General features: G+C 39.2%; 1 protein-coding gene across 2 annotated transcripts in view; it reads left to right on the forward strand.

Annotated features, from left to right (window-relative positions):
- LYN (LYN proto-oncogene, Src family tyrosine kinase) overlaps nucleotides 1–17,875 on the forward strand; it is an 821,134-nt gene that overhangs the window by 720,387 nt on the left and 82,872 nt on the right. For both annotated transcript variants that reach the window (XM_044065544.1, XM_044065543.1), the window contains exon 12: nucleotides 8,424–8,577. In XM_044065544.1, the coding sequence (XP_043921479.1) occupies nucleotides 8,424–8,577 (154 nt within the window). The remainder of the gene's footprint in view (nucleotides 1–8,423; nucleotides 8,578–17,875) is intronic.

Below are 17,875 nucleotides of genomic sequence, written 5' to 3' on the forward strand. Positions count from 1 at the left end.
GGGAGATGACAGTGTTGCCTTGATTGTTGTCTTAAAATGTTGATGCTGGGTTACAGGCTAAGTGAAAATGGAGAAGGTGATCTATCTGTCTGTCAGTATTTGTTTACCAAGAGAGTATGCTGATTATGCATGACCATTTGCAGGCACAGCCCATATAAAAGTACTCTCAGTTGATGTAGAGAGATTCATAAGAAATATTAACATAAGACGATCAAGTATTCACAGACGATACATAGAGAACTCTTGGAAAATTACACAAAACACAATAGGATAGGTAGTATATATAAATCTATGAGGAAACAACTGTTACATTTGTGGCTGTAGATGATGGTCCTAGCTGAGTCCATTGTCCTATGACCGAGGTGCGTCTTTATGTTTTTCTTCCACTTTCTAATTTTTCTCCAAGTTACTGAGTAGTCTTGAGTTACTTGGGAGGTTTGGGACTTAACTTATGTCAGTGGAGTGTAGGGGGCTTAATCCCTTGAGAATGTCAATGTTTTGAACTTGTGCCTACAAAATTTCAAGTGCTTTAGTGTCACTTAATTGACAGACAAAGAACACACAACTATTCATAGTAAATGCATTAAAATTAACACAGGATTCTACCAATTCTGTTATGTATACACTACTGCAAAATAAATAACTAAATAAATAAATAAAATGGCTGTACAGAGAATATAAACTTTGTGTCTGTATGGTTTCATTGCATAAAAAAAGTTGTCAATATATCATGTTTTTGCCTTCTCTAGAAGAAATAGAAGAAGAGTGTGTGTCTATTTTCTTTGTAAATGGAAACCAGCCATACTTGTGCTGTGGAGATTGTGTTGAGTACTGTGTTCTGTATATAGTTAGGTAGGGGGTTCTAGTCTCACTGCAGTCTAACTGTGTGTGTATTTGTGTTAGCAAGCTCACATTTGAGAGATCATTTTCTTACCTGGGAGGTTGGCATAATGGTTAAAGTGTTTACCTTACAGACAGAACTTGCAAGGTTTGATTTGCGCAAGACGCAGTTGGCTAGGCTTAAAATGGCCCACAAGGCAGTTAACCTAGTATTACCACAATGACAACCTAGTATTACCACAATGACAACTTTCAACCTATTTTCCTCTGCACAAAGGTGGGGCAACTACAGATCCATAAGTTTCACTAGTCTTATATGTAAAGCCATGGAAAGAACTGTCATAGAAATGATCAACAGGGATACTGTAAACCACCAGACACTGGACCTAACCCAGTTTGTTTTTGTCAAGGGCAGATCATGCCAACTCAATCTGGTGGACTTTTTTTGGGTTACAGGCTAAGTGAAAATGGACACCAAAGCAATGGATGAGGGCACTGCCTACCATGACCTGGCCAAGGCATTTGATACAATACCCCACTCAGGCATTGTTGACAAACTCAAGATGTTAGGTCTAAACTCATATGTCACCCGGTGGATAGCGAACTGGCTCACAGACAAGATTCTGGAAGTTAGAACTGGAGAGTCCACCTCTACAAAGAGGCCAGTCACAAGTAGAGTCCCTCAGGGATCAGTCCTTGGACCACTCCTTTTTGGCATTTACTTCTCTGAAGTCAAGGCCAATGTCAGTGGTCTCTGGCTGACTAAATTTGCAGATGACTGCAAATTAGGAGCTGTCATTGAATCTCACACTGACACAAATGTTCTCTAGGAGGGGCTTACACAGAAAAACAACTGGGGTCAGAGCCATGGGCTAAAACTTAATGCCAAGAAATGCATAATAGTATCCTTCGGGAAGTATTTCACCCCTGGTAACTATCATATTGACAACACACCCCTTAGAGTTGACCCAGTAGTCAGGGATTTAGGGACACACATAGATAGTAATCTAGCCTTTGACCATCACGTGTCTACAGTAGTGAGGAAATCCTTCTATGATGCGCAACTTATAAATTAAGGTATATCATCTAAGTTCAAGGAAGTCATTGTTCCACTGTATTTAACATTCATCAGACCTATCATTGAGTATAATGCCCCCTTTGGTATGTACCTAACCAGGCATACCAAATAATTGAAATGTCCACAGAGGATCCTCACTAAAAGAATATAGGGCTTAAATAAAATGTCCTATGCAGACTGCCTCAAGGCTCTATCCCTGTATTCTATCTCCTACAGGCTTTTGAGAGGAGATCTATGCCTAACATGCAGGGCTTTGTCAGACCCCACTCTGATGCACCTCCAGCATATCCGCAAAACAAACAGTACCAGAATTACCTATTCTAAAGACTTAAACCTTTCCTGTGGTATAAATAGGACCTGCTGGAGAGACAGGTATGTATCCCAGAGATTACCCTATATCTGGAACAGGCTCCCCATCCACGTGAAGCAGAGTTTCTCCCTAACCCAATTCAAGTGCAACCTGGACAATTGGAGGGGGAACAGAAAATTCATCCTTGGTTTGGCACCTATGTCTCTAATGAACACAGGCAACCTGTAAATAATTCGTCTCCCAGGCCCTAGCTTGCAAATGTTTCATCTCCCAAGCCCCTGTTTGCACTTGTCAAGAGTACAAGAACTTGTCAGAGATTTGGGATGCGTGGCTAGGCTTAAAAAGGCCCTTGTGGTCATTAGCGTAGTAAACACCTATGAACCTATGAATGATTTCTTGAAAAGTAACAAATGTTATGTCATACAGGGTAATTAAACTATCCACATATGCTGAAAAAATTTGCAAAGTAATTGAAAGGAAATGCATGCATTTCTTTTAATATGATTCAAATGTGCAGAATTTACCTCAGATGCAGATTAGTACTTAATAACAGTAATTTTTGGAAGTTATATCAGAAAAAATGCAGACTTCATGCTATATTTATATACATTCAGATGGTTCCTGAGAACTAAAGAGAACTGGAGTTATTTCTATCTAGTGTCTGTTCCTGAGAACTAAGTACATGTTCTTTTAACATGTAATGAGAATTTCATTTTAAAAAGTCTGTTAATATTCCTGTACAGAACAAACTTCCTTTTGATGAAAATCAATTTTCAAATCTATGGTTACTGCTAATGAAAGTGCTTTATTAAATAAAATATTGCACTGTTTGTAGAACTTTACAACATGATTGACTTATTAATAATAAATTAATTCATATTGTGTTGAAAAAAAAAATTTTTCAGAAAAGGCAAAAATGACTAGCCTGTAGCTTGGCCTGCATTGCAGAACCGTTGTCTGTTCTGCCAGAGTGATAACTTCATAGATGCAGGCCAGACAGGAACCATAGTTTGGTAAGAGGTGGCAGAAGAATTGAATAGGTAAGGGCAGTTCACTTAGCTTCAGTTTTGTCTTCGCTGATCTGGAAAGTATTCAAGCAAACTACATTGCCTTGCTGTGCTGCAAGAGAAGGCATATTGTTTTATAATCACTTGGGCTCTTCTTTTATAGTCTCTGTTACTTTTGTGGAAAATAGGAACTATAAACATGACTAAAAAGGCATTTAAAAATGTTTTCTCATAGCACACTCCTACTATTGATCAGTTCTTCTCCCTGCATCCTTTTCTTTCCAAGATACTTTCTCCCAACTCTGAATATGATGAAGGTGAATATCAGAAACTGAAAAAAAAGAATGAGAATGAATAGAAATTTGTGTGTTTGTATTTTATGTGTGTATGTGTGTGTGTGTGTGTGTGTGTGTGTGTGTGTGTGTGTGTGTGTGTGTGTGTGTGTGTGTGTGTGTGTGTGTGTGTGTGTGTGTGTGTGTGTGTGTGTGTGCGTGTGTGCGTGTGTGTGTGTGTGTGTGTGTGTGTGTGTGTGTGTGTGTGTGTGTGTGTGGACATGAGTGTGTGTGTATATATATGTGAATATGTATGTGCTCGTGTGTGTGTGTGTGTGTGTGTGTGTGTGAGCGCGCATGGGCATGAGTGTGTGTGTGTGTGTGTGTGTGTGTGTGTGTGTGTGTGTGTGTGTGTGTGTGCATGGACATGAGTGTGTGTGTGTGTGTGTGTATATATGTGAATATGTATGTGTGTGTGTGTGTGTGTGCACGCACACGCTTGTGCATACATCTAGTCAGCTCATCAAAAGCTCATCTCATCAAGACACAGTTAGCTGAGACTGAGCTCCTTCCCCCAGTACGTGTGTGACTTCAGAGGCAGTCTGTAATATGTTAGGGGTGAAATGCACAAATTTTGCCAAAAAATGTTGTTTTAACACATTGATTGTGAAACAGCCTTTTAAGATAAAGTAGTGCAGTACCATTACAGATTTCATGGCAATTGGTCTTTAAGATGTGGTTTCATAAAATTTTGTCTACAGACATTCTTAACGGTTAAAGTCATAATTATACTTTCAAATGTTTCTTTTCATTAAACTAATGTTCTATATTGTTTCACCAAAAGCTTAAAATGCCATTTATGGGACCTCATTTCATGAAGACTTACCATATGTGCATATTACATGTGGGCAAGTAGAGTATCTGTGCAAATACATGTCACCCAGTCAATAATTTATTTCCACAGTGTTCATATAATATATTGAAGATATTTAAATTTTCAGACTCCTTAATATTGCTCAGAAGTCAATTCTAGGGGTAATTAATTCTCTCACTGAATTAATTTTAGTGAAATGTATTTGTTTTTCTACTAATAATCCTTTAACTCAGTGAAAGAGCTGCTCTGGAAGAGTTTTTAATTGAATCTAGAACAGAATTTGCTGTTACAAAAGGGTATATAAAATACAATATGATAATTATAGGAATCAAGCAAAGGCAGATAGAAAAGGCTGGGCAGAGAGAATGGATTAGCAATTCACAAGCAAACAATGGGAGGATATATGTAAGGCTCCCGAATATGCAAGAAAGTTTAGTAGATTTAGGATTTCTCCTTAGAAGTGTTTGCATGGGTATTTTTGTACCTAAGGGAGACTCCAAAGAATTTTTCCTCAGTTAGGTGTCAAATGTTGGAGGTGTGATGGAGAAGAAAGAGGTAACTAGGAACATATGTTCTGAGAGTGTAATGAGTTGGCAGACTAAAAATTGTCTAATGAGTACTCTGTCAAAAATATTGGGTGAGCAAATGCGTGTAATTTTAAAAAAAATTTTTTTTTTGAAGTGAGATATAGGATCTGAATTGCCTAGATGTAGTAAGGCCTTGGTAAGTTTAATTCTGGTGTCTGTCAAAAAAGCAATTACTAGAAAATGGAAATCAAAGTCTAAACTAACTGTATTTGATGAACTGAATATTGTAACATAGATAAAATAAATGGAAGTGGGATCTTTAGAAAAGGGAAGGAGCAAATTACATAGAAAAATGGAAATTGTTGGAACAATACATGCAGAATAATGTTTTAGAGAAGGAGTTAAGTTTAAGGGAAGGTAGTCATTGATAAATTTATGTAATGTTGAATTGATGAGATATATACAAGAATAAATGTGATGCATAGTGTTTGCTATTGGGAATGTGTTGATATGGTCTGTTTTATTTTATATAAATGTATGTTTGCCTATTTCTAAGTGATCATTTAATAAAGGCATTAAACCAAAAAGAATACAGATGAGTACCAGTAAGAGTGAAAGGGAAGGTCTACAAGAGGGTAATGAGACCAGCTATGTTATACGGGTTGGAGACAGTGGCATTGACAAAAAGGCAGGAGTCAGAGCTTGACGTGGCAGAGTTGAAGATGTTAATATTTGCACTGGGTGTGACGAGGATGGACAGGATTAGAAGTATATTAGAGGGTCAGCCCAGGTTGGAAGGTTTGGAGACAAAGCCAGAGACGCAAGATTACGTTGGTTTGGACATGTGCTGAGGAGGGATGCAGAGTATATTGGGAAAAAGATGCTAAGGATGAAGCTGCCAGGTAACAGGAAAAGAGGAAGGCCTAAGATAAGGTTTATGGATGTGGTGAGAGAGGACATGCAGGTGGTTGGTGTGACAGAGCAAGATGCAGAGGACAGGAAGAAATGGAAACAGTTGATCTGCTGTGGTGACCCCTAACGGGAGCAGCCGAAAGAAGAAGAAGAATTAAACCAAAAAGAATAAGGAGACGGTTGTTGCTGGAGGTGTGATTTGGTCCAGTACCATAATGCACTAGTAGTTCTAGCTGAATTCATTGAAGTTTCAATGCCTAAATGTCTAAAAGAGGTATAACATGTTCATCGGTCATTGTACATTAAAAGTTATTACAGAAGTGCAAGTTTTCCTTCTACTGATAAAGGCATTCACGTCTTTTCAAAATTTGTACATGCTGTTCCCTACTTCAGCATGCATGTTGTTTAGTGGATTTATGTAAAGTCACTGAATTCTGGATAGATGCAATGCATTTGAATGGGCGTCTTTAAAATAGTACTAACTGCATTATTTACACAACCTGATGTATCTTTGCCAGAGCCATACCTTGCTCATCCAATGCCCCCTGTCAGGCCCTGCACAAAAAAAGGAAATTCTGCTGTGTTTAAACTGCAGCAAGCCAATATTGCTTGCAACAGGAGGGACTGAACTGAAGTGCCTTTCTGTATCAGCATTTCAGTACAGAAAAAAAAATGCAGAAACCCTGGATCACACCCAGTAACACACTGCACATGAGGTAGTTGCCACCTCATCCCACCCTTGCTATGGTGCTGATCTTTGCAGGTACCAAAGATATAGTAAAACTAACTTGTGTAGGCCTAAAGAAAAATTTTATAGGAAACTGCATTATAACTAACATGCATAGGTCTAGAGGAGACTTTAAGATCAGAGGTCTGATAATTTATTCTGCTATTGTCTGTTAAGTTTATATGAGAGTCGCACCACAAATGAAAATTGAAAGTTCAGTAAGAGCTTGGGCCATTTTTGGACTCTTACAATTAAGTCTGTAAGTAGGCTGCCAGCTGTTGTGTCAGATACCCCATCTAGCAACAAAAATACCACACAGGAGAGGAAGGATTCATCATATTCGTATTGTTTGATTCTTCATGGGAATATTTCCATATAGTACAGATTTTTATCTGTATTATTCAGCTGACACATTGATCACATAGAAAAGTTCTGTCAGAGTTTATCAAATGAATCTCCACAACAAGGAAGTTACTGGTTGCCCAAGTAAATGTAGTAAGTTGTTGCAAACAGATATATATCCCAGCATACTGGGCTAGCCCATTTGTCATTGACTGTTTCATAGACTGTACAGTTTCTGTTTAGAAGCATCCTGTTGCAATTTTGGATTTCTAGTTAGGAAGACAATTTGCCAACTGACAATTATTTTAGCTGAGAGGATGTTTTTAAATGCAAATCTAAATATGTAAACGTTCAGTACTTCAAGGTAGGGAATTCAGGGGGATAAACCACAATATAATTGAGTTAAGTTTTTATCTTATACTGCCATCTAGAATAATCAAGGAAAGAGGGAATGATTAATTCTTAAAGTAAAATACATCATTTACTCCATTTTACAGAGAAAATTTGAGATGGTTCACCTGTATATTATTGAGAATCAACTCAATGAGAACACAACTGGTCAAATTTTAACAGATTTGGAACTCAATTTACAAAAGAATTAAAATGTAACTGTTTTTGTTGGAGGCTTGCCCATGTAACCCCCATGAGGGGGTCAAGACCCACACATCCCTGAACTTGTATATACCAACTCCACAGTCTCAAAATATAGGGAACAAAATGAAAACGACCCTAAACAACACTTTTCCTGCTGCAATACAAGCATCAATCACACCAGCAGTGACTTTCTGCAGAGAACAATGTTCAGGAAAAACAACATCAGTAGGTTTAAATCAGTGAGTCGAATCCTCATCCATTTAGAGCTCTTCCATTAGCAGGTTAGCTGTTTGAGACATCAAGTATTTCACTGCTTTGATACAGGCAGAAAGGAGAATCCCATTAATAACTTTTTGAAAATGCTCTGTTTTGAAAAATAAGTTGTGAACTCTCAGTATTAATATGAAAAGCCTAACAGTATCAGTCACAAGACATTTTGCTAAGGCCACATGTAACACAATGGCATGTCAGTCTGCATATCAGGATTCTTGTAATATTGTGATATTGCATTCTGTGCATATTTTTAAACACTATAAATTCAATAAAATATTAAAAATATTCAAAAGCAGGGTAGGCTTCAGAAGAGGGATCATGCAAGGGCTTTCCAAGCTTCAGCTGATGACTGGATAACAGGTATTGCTAGTGCTAACCTTTGCAAATGCCCTCCTGAAAGTAACTTATTTGGCTAAATCAGTCAATGAAACTTGATTTTCAGGAGACCGGCAGCCACAGCGTATACATTTCCTCCATTTTCCTCTGATATTTTAGTGCATCTCTGTCTCTGTCTTCATGTTTACCTCTGTCTCTGTCTCTTTCTCTCTTCATGTTTACCTTAAGTAATTTTATTGTCTGTGCTTTCTTCCCTCATGTGTTCTGTAGAAAGCTTAATATTTTCATTGCCAACTAATTTAGTTTGTGTTGTATGGATTTTTTGTTACAGATCGCTGAAGGGATGGCATATATTGAACGAAAGAACTACATTCATCGAGATCTTAGAGCAGCTAATATCTTGGTATCGGAGTCTTTGATGTGCAAAATTGCAGACTTTGGTTTAGCTAGGATAATAGAAGACAATGAGTACACAGCTAGAGAAGGTGGGTTTATTGCAATCAATACAGCCATATACCATGATGATAGTCAGTATATGCTGTCAGATGTTCAGCTGTACTCTTTTACACCATTTGTACCTTTCATAACAGCTTTCATGATATCATGTAACATAAAGAAAATGGCAACATGTAAAGTATTTAACAAAATTACCTCACTTTGCTATGGTACATTTTTTGTGCATTTTTGCCATGTAAGTTTGTTTATGCAGAATTCCTAGCAGGACATATAGTATTAGGTACTCCCAGATTACGCTGGAAATGCAGAGCAGGCTAGAACTATTCGTGGTATAGTAAAGCCCAGTATTGCACAGTGGCAGATTCATTACTAAACAACAGTAGTAGCCTGGGATGAGCATGATCTTTACCATGTTGTACCAACAATCATCATTAGAACTTGATTATTCTTAGCCTGCATTATGTTCGTTAACATAAATAACTACGTGTTTAATATTTTATATGTACGCTGATAGATAGATATTACATTGCTCCAGGTCTGTTTGATCATTTTGTAGAACTAATTAGTTTATTGATTTGTTAGAAAATTGCCTAGTGCCAGTTTCCATTTTTCTTTCTCTTCCTTTTCAGGAGTTCACATTTTGTTATTAAAAGCTGGGCTTATGCCACTTAAGTTTAATTTAACACAATCGGTTGCTTGTCTCCACTGTGGTAGTTAAATTTCAGTGATTCGTTCAGTGGTTCAGCAATTAGCGTTGTCAACTCACAGCAAGAGATTCTCTGGTTCGATTCTCAGCTCTGGGGACTTGTGTGTGGAGTCTGCATGTCGTCCCTCAATTCACGTGGATTTCCTCTGGGTGCTCCAGTTTCCTCCCACACTCCAAAGACACACATCTGTAGTGTTTCTCTCCAGGCCTCCACTGAAAGTAGGCACTGTCCTAGTCGGACTTTCTTGGTAAACATGTTAAATAAATAAATAAATAGTTCTCATCTTGCTTTCACAATTGGACTCATACATAATTGCTAACATTGGCTTGCTAAAGTGTCCCCTAAATACCCCCCCCCCAAAAAAAAATCTGCAGTTATCTTGCTCTTAAGGCTGGGAATACATAAAGCTTTCAATGAATCCCTGCCAAAAACATCTCAGCTCTATCTGGCACTTTCTAATAAATGTAATAACTTTGACTGATGACTTGCAGACTGTAGGTAAACAGGTGGTGCCTCACAATTCAACCGTAATCCATTCTGGAACTGCGGTAGAATTGTGAGACACTATTTCCCATACAAATGTATGGAAAATGGTTTAATTCATTCCTGGCCCACGCAAAATTAAAAAATACAATAAAACTATTTAAAAAAATGTAGCTCACCATGATTTGAATTGTAGAACATCTCTTAAATGAATGAGAGGATGTGGAGGAGGGATGGAGGAGGTATTCCTAAAACTATGGCTCACATGTCACATACAAATTTATTTGATGTTAAATCCATCTAAGAATGCAGGCTAACACGTTTCCTGTCCAACTAAAATATATGCTCATTACATCATTGTGCGATAGCAGTTATGAAATGAATATCTGTTGTCTCTGATTATGATTAATGTTTTATTTAGTTCACTTTAACGTGATATAAATTATAACTTAAAATATCTTACAACAGTTTCCTATCCACACCCCCAAAAGAAATAATAACATTATCAAAGTCAAAGTAAACTTTATTTTCATTTATAACTACACACATGTAGTCTAAACAAATTTCGTGCATCAGCTCAGTTCTTGAGATTAGAAAGGAAAGTGAAATAGCACATACAAGTAGAGGAATAAACATAACTGACAAATACAATACTACTCCCAATACACACAATAAAGAGCAGAGACATTTACCAACACTCATATAAGAAAAGAATGCCCTCCCCTGAATTAAATTAACTACCCTATTTAAAGTAATACAAAACACACTACAGACTGAACAATGCCTGTTATTTGTTGAAATTGCACTTGAGTGGGTTAAATAATACTGATTATGGATATAATAAATAAGTATTGCTCTTACCTGGAATATCTTGATGACACCGCAGTCATGGGGCTCATCACAAAGGAGGATTAAAGGGTGTACAGAAAGGAGGTGGCATCTCTGATCAATTGGTGCAAGTGGAACATATGTAAGTATATATTGCACAAAAAAATACAAATTGACTTATTATACGCTCAAACCCTTGGGACTAGTGCCCGAGTTCAGAAGTCTAATCACTGTAGGGTTGAAACTATTATTGAGTCTTGTAGCCCTGCAGTGGATGCTGTGATATCTCCTGCCCAATGCCAGATGCTTAAACAGCTGATGCGCAGGATGCATGGTGTCCTGTATTATTCTGATGACTTTTCAGATGCTTCTTGCAGAATAAAGTTGTACTGATGGAAAACTGGAACCTGTTACCTTCTCTGCAACCCTCACCAATCCACTCTTTGTAGCACCTTCCTTTCTGTAACTGTGCAGCTTCCAAACCACACTGTGAATTTGCAGGTGAGGATGCTCTCTGTTGCACCTCTGTAAAAGTTTGGGAGAATATGGGTTTATATCATAAGATCGAACGCACACAATATCGAATTGCACTACATCGAACAGCAAACCTCGAAAGCAGAAAATTACGAAAGCTCAGTATGTTGAAAAGTGAATACACGAACAGCAACACTTGGCCATCCACTCACCTGTGCAACCTGACACCCATCACTAACAAACAGACACCACGCCTCCATAACTGAGAAGCCTGCAACCTGATCAAATGCCCTGCAAACAACAAGTGCTCAATGTAAACAGCAATATAACGAACTGGCACATTAGCACATGTGCCAACGGACTCTAACAGAAAGTAAACAGCAACAGCAGAAGCCGGCACATATCCCACACTGGCATACTGGTACAAAACAAACCAACAGTACAATCCTCACAATTTCCACACTGCAATCCCAACACTATGCATACACTATTTACAGTGACTAAACTATTTACAGGTGTCGGTACACCGTACTACTGTAGCTGTCACTCTACAGTGTCAAGAGGGTAGCTGTTGCATGTATGAACTCAACAGCGGTATACTCTGACCTGCTATGGATCACGTTCTCCAGCCTCTTCCACCTTTTCCTGTGCTTATATTTATTTGAAGATGGACAGCAACCTGACTGCATTAGTATCCGCATATCGTCCACCCTGTTCTGCTCCCTGACAAGGACAGTGATGACAGCAGGTATGTCGGCAATGCGTTTCCCTAGTAAGCACCAAAGATGCCTTGTGCCATCCCTCCACATAATTCTGTGTCCTGGGTAATGACAGTTCATTGAGGTCATGCACATTTCAGAATTCCACTGGAAACATCGGCGGAAATCACTGTACACCTGCCGTCCGGGTCTGTTGCTTTCTGGGACGGCCTGTAATGTAGACTTCAGCAAAGTACACCAGCAACTCCTTTCCATCTGGGGGAAATGTCTCACTAATACACCTGAATGCCTCACCTACATCATCCACACTTAGGAATGCCAGGGCTATGAATTGTTTAACATCCAACTGTAGGGAAGCATCCTTCCCATACACACTTGCTATGCCAAGGGACTGTACCTTTCTCCACACTGCCTGTGTGAAATGAAAGTAGCATCCCTTGCTGACCACAGACGTAAAGTTATGCCTGACACTCTTTATTGCAGCCAACTCAAAGTCTGTCAGTATGTACTGTACCCTATACTGTAACTGCATGGGAGACAATAGCTCAAAAAAACACTCCCACAGGAAGTTGTATGCCCTATATGACTTCTTTCACATGAGTGTGTGCACTAGAGGTAAACATTTAGTGGACTCTGCAAAGCTCACCAAGGCATGGATGGTATATAACTGCCTACATAGCCTACCCTTGGTTAGGAATATACCAGATCTGTGCACTACACAAGCCATGCAGATTCCCTTCTGTGCTAAACACTAGCACATGTGTATTTGTGTGGATGTCTGCCCTCCGTGCTTGGAGGAATGTGCCATGTTTCACCGTACATGTGGTTGTGTCAACCGCACCAAGAGTAGTAGCCACAACCTTGTATGTTCGCATCTTCCATTGCCTAACTCTATTGATCTGCTGGAGCATGGACCTTCTGGATGGCAATGATGTTAGTGTATCTGCAGACATACTACTGACAACATCATCCACCAGCAATGCTGGAGTGCCCATACTGCACCTTGTACTCTCCTTTAGGCTATGACAAGCCCAGTACTTCTCCACTTCAGCTACATTGGGGGCATGCAGGTGACCAACTGTCTTCTCTAGATGTTTCCCACCCACCTCAGTCTCCATGTTAGCCCTACCCCTACATTTCAGTGTAAACTTATTTTTACAGCACCAGTACATTTTCTTTCCATTGGATTTCTCCGCATTGTACAAATACCCATCCAACTCTAACATGCCTGACCTCTTTTGGGACATGACACATTCGTACAGTGACCCTAGAATTCCAGGAGCGGCGGTTGGGGAGGTAGTGGCAGACATGTTGCTATTCAGTCAGAGCATTGCGCACAGGAAGCGGACGTGGAATCCCTTTATTTATTCTTCCACAGTGTTGCATTTACTATTTCAACATTGCACACTCGTGGGGATATCTGCAACTGTATGCTTGTCTGATTTGTATGTCTTTTTCCATGGGACTACGTTATTTCTTGTTATCCTGCAGACTGACAGTGGTTTGGGGGGTGTTACTGTTATCAGTACACATTAACCGCTGACGTCAGGATGTGATGTGGTTCACAGAGGGCATTCTTTCTCTCATTCAGCATGTTTCACGGAAGTAAGCATGACAGCGGTTTCCATGTTCAGAATACTGAGCTTTCATAATTTTCTGCTTTCGAGGTTTGCTGTTCGATGTAGTGCAATTCAGTGTTGTGTGCATTCAATCTTATGATATAAACCCAGAGAATATGAGGAGGAAGCTTAGCTTTTTTCAACCTTCTTAAAAACTGTAGGCATTGCTGCACTTTCTTGACCAGTTGGCTCAGTTGGCTGGTGTTTTCCCAACTACAAGAGATCTGCTGATATGTGTTCACCTAGGAATTTCATACTCTTAACCCTCTCCACACTCTCACCATTGATCATGAGGGCTGGATAGTTTGTTCTCCGTTTTCTGAAGTCGATGATAATCTCTTTGGTCTTGCTTACATTCAGGTCAAGGTTGTTCCACTTGCACCAACTGATCAGAGATGCCACCTCGTCTCTGTATGCCCTTTAATCCTCCTTTGTGATGAGCCCCATGACCGTCATGTCATCAGAAAGCTTGATGATATGATTGGACTTGTGTGTAGCATAGCAGTTGTGGGTCAGGATGGTGAATAACAGTGGGCTGAAAACACATCTCTGTGGAATCCCAGTGTTAATTTTAATGCACTTTGATGTGTTCTTACCCGAACACAGCCTCTGTGATTTCTCAACCAGGAAGTCCAGGATCCAGTTACAGAGATGTTTACTGATTCCTAAATGTGCCAGTTTTTCTATCATTTGCATTGGTACCACCATATTAAATGCAGAGCTGAAGTCTATGAACAGCATCTTCATGTAGTTGTCTTTGCCCTCTAAATGCTCAAGGGAGATGTATAGCGCTACTGATATGGCATCAGCTGTGGATCAGTTAGCTCTGTATGCAAACTGCTGTGGGTCAAAATCAGGAGGTAGGCATGATGAAAGATTTTTCTTGATCAACCACTCAAAACATTATATAACAGTGGATGTCAGAGTGAGTGGTTTGTAGTCATTAGGGCTGGAGGGAGTGGTTTTCTTAGGTAGTGGGATGATATTAGTTCCTTGTAGTATTTATTATTTATTTATTTATTTGCAGTTGGCTTACCAGGATAGTCCATTGGGCCAAAAGAACCCGTTTTCAATGGAGGAGAAAGGAGAAAAGTCTAATATAATTACAACAAATTACATATACAATAAGAGATAATTATACAGAGAGAGTAGAGATAACATACAATACATATTAAAATTTGAGAAACTAAAAAAATGGGAAAAGCTGTGATATAGTAGGCAGATTAGTACATGTTGTGACTACAGACAGAGTTATACAGAAAAGAGAGATAAAACATTAGTATTTTTTTAGAATTCAAATTTGAGAAACATTCAAAAATAAACAGAGAGAGATATGCCATCAGAGAAGTTATTGAAGAAGAAACACAGAATGTCTTAATTAAATAATTATAGTGAGAGGACATATAAGATAAGGATGAGGGTGAGGGAAATCTATGATATAGATCTATGAGGGAGGACATTGGGATCTTAGTGGATCTTAGATATATTTTTTGAAGTATTTTTTTTTGATGATGTAAGGTTAAGTATGAGGAGGAATGGAGTTCAGAGGTGGCAAAGGTTAAAAGATTAAAAGATAGTAAGTGTTTGCCTGGATGGGGGGACTATGTTTTGCAGGTTTTTGATTGTTAGACCTTAGGACTCTGTTTGGTAGGTGCATTTGAAGGCAGAAGAAAGGGGAAGACAGGAGAGAAGAAAGAAGCTGAAAAAATGAGCGCTATAAGCTAAAGTCAGTAATAAGCTGATTTGATAATTCATTCAAATTAATTTTTTTTTTGAAGAGAAATGGTGGGGTGGCAGACCTGTGGCTGTTTTGTTAGGGCTTTTATATTTTTGTTAAGTAGAAAGAGTAAAGAGGTCTTCTTTAGAGAAGGGAGGATAGTAGATAGAGGGAGGGGAGTAGAGAAGGGGGAGAGATGAGAAAGAGGAAGGTTCTGTAATTTTGGAGGGTGTTGGTTCTGGTAGGTTATTTTAGAGCAGATTTAGATTTTGAATTTTTTTTTAGATTTTGTAGTAGAGTATGGGATTGTGTCTAGAGCCGTTTCAGAGAGCAGTTCTAGTAGTAGCTTAGTTTCAGAGACTAGTTCTAGGAGGTTATTTAAGAAGGTAGGGTTTTAAAGGGGGTATTGAAGGGTATTTTTGTGAATAAGGTTTTGTTTGGTTTACCATAAGTTTAGTTTTATGTTCAGTAGTTGAGTGGGGAATTTTCAGTAGTTGTCTGATGTTAGCAGGGAAAGTGGTGAGAGAGATTTGGAGGGATCATGGCAGATAAGATAAGATAATGGAAGAATGAATAATGGGGGAAACAGGGATGCAAAAGGGAAGGCAGTTGAATCATATAATGGACATATTGAAGAGGAGGGGAAGCCCAGGGGGCCACCCTTGGGGAGAGCAGTAGGGTGAAAGGGAATGGGGAAGTAGCCTTCTTCAGATAGCTAGAGGATAGCTAAAAGTAGATAGCCAAATTAGAAAAAAGACTATGGAAGAGGGAGATATTGTGTTTCGTGGGATCAAGTTAAAAGGTGAGATACAGTCTGGATGGGCAAGGGATTGGCATTGACAGTCTCAAGGGTAATAACAATGGCCAGATGATTGAAGATTATGGACAGAGAAAGAAAAGATAGAGGGCAGTTCTAAGTGTTGTGGTTATAGCAATGAATCCATGTTGAAGAGGAATAGCAGAGGTTGTATCTTAGAGATGGGAAGTAGTGAAATTGAATAACACATTTTTAGAGAAGGGGGATAATGGGAATAGCAGGACAATAATTAAATTAAATTCAATTGTGGCAGTGCTTTTATTCCTGGGAGAATTAATGAATGTGTGCTTGTTTGGAATGGCGAGGATGGAAGGATCTTTGATGGAACGGTTTATTGATATGGAATGGCATCTGCATCTGCATTCTTGGGTAGGTGTATGAAGGGAATGGTTATTGTTGTAGAGTTTAAACGGCTGGAGTTTGGTTTTAATAGTCTATAGGTGGTAGTGTAGTGACTAGTTTGGGAAGTAGAGTGAAAGGAAATTGGAGTAGATGGGTTGGAGGAGGGGGGAGTAGGGCTGGGAAGAAGTAGAAGGGTTGGAGGAGGGGAGAGGGGGAGTGTGTGTGGGGTGGAGTGGGAATAGGTGATAAGAAGGGGAGAAGGGGGATAGAATGATGGTGGGGGGAGTTAAACTGAACAGCTAAGGTGGAGTCTTTGATGTTTGGGTCTGGAAGGAGTTAAACTGAACAGCTGGGGTTGAGTCTTGTTGTTTGGGTATGGGGTGTGTTTGTGGTTAGTTTTTGAGGGTTGGGGGAGGTTTTTCCAGAATCTTTGAGGGTTAGTTTTATATTTGTTTTGTGTTCTGAGTCTCAGATATATGCCCCAGGCTTTGTCTCTAAGTCTTTTTTTAGAGAGGTCGTTTTATGTTATATATATTCATGGTGTCTCTTGTCTTTTTTCTAGAGGGGGGCTTGTTTGAGTTTAATTCCAATGTGGGAGAAGTGGAAGTAGTTTAGGTTAGCTTTTGTGGGTTTGAGTTAGTTTTATTCTTTATTCTGGGAATCAAATATTCAAAGTAGTCAGGTTTTAAAGTGCAGGTGTATTTTAAATTCTTCTAGGGTTCTAGTTTTTCAATTTTCAGCAATTGGAATTATTTATATAATCAATGAAAATTATGAGAGGGTAAGGGGTGGGTTTTTGGGTATAGTGGATGTAGTGATGTAGTTATGGGTCGGTGAAGAGGTGGGGGTGTGGTGGAGAAGTGATCGGGGTGGTGGGAGAGGTGGGGTGAAGTGTAATAGCGTGGGGTGTGACAGTGGGGAAGGTTGCATAGAATGGAGAGAAGGGTGGTGGGACAGGTGAGGTCTGTATAAGGGTGTGTTTAAGCTGTATTAAGACTTGAGAGGTTTAATGTTGTTTGTTGAGAGGAGAGATTGTGGGTTGTTAAATAACATCTGTCAGAGAATGAATGTTTAATTTAGCATTATGTTTTCAGATTGTAAGAGAGGATGTTTTCAAGTGTTGAAATATTGTCCCCATTGGGAATGTAACGGGTGTAGGAGAGGCAGCAGCAAATGTGTTTACAATTTGGAGTGTGAGAGGAGTAATTCAGCAATGTTAAATGTTATGTGTTTGTTCAACTTGTATATGGGGGGTTTAAGTTTCAAGAAGAAGGAGTACCACTCCACCATTTTTCTGATTTCTTTGGGTCTTTCTGTTTCTTTTGTCAGTGGAGTTGTTATTTCAGTTTCTTATAGGTTTTATTTTAAACTTTTTCAGTAAAGGATATATATAGGGAGTATGGTCGTGTGAGGAGGAGGTGCGGGGTAGGGTTTATATACTTGCAGAGGGTAAAGAGAGAAGTGATGGGGTTTATGGATAGGGAGATAGAGGAGGAGGAGGAGGAGGTGGATATCACCAGATAAAAAGGTAGAAAAGGAGGGAAGATGGGATTTGAGAGATGGAGTTGAGAAGATAGCATAGAATGATGGTGATGGAGAGAAATGAGTGAAAGGAGTGGGG

This window comes from Protopterus annectens, chromosome 3.part0 (genome assembly GCF_019279795.1).
Source record: "Protopterus annectens isolate FY-2018-M chromosome 3.part0, PAN1.0, whole genome shotgun sequence".
NCBI classification, from domain to species: Eukaryota; Metazoa; Chordata; order Ceratodontiformes; family Protopteridae; genus Protopterus; species Protopterus annectens.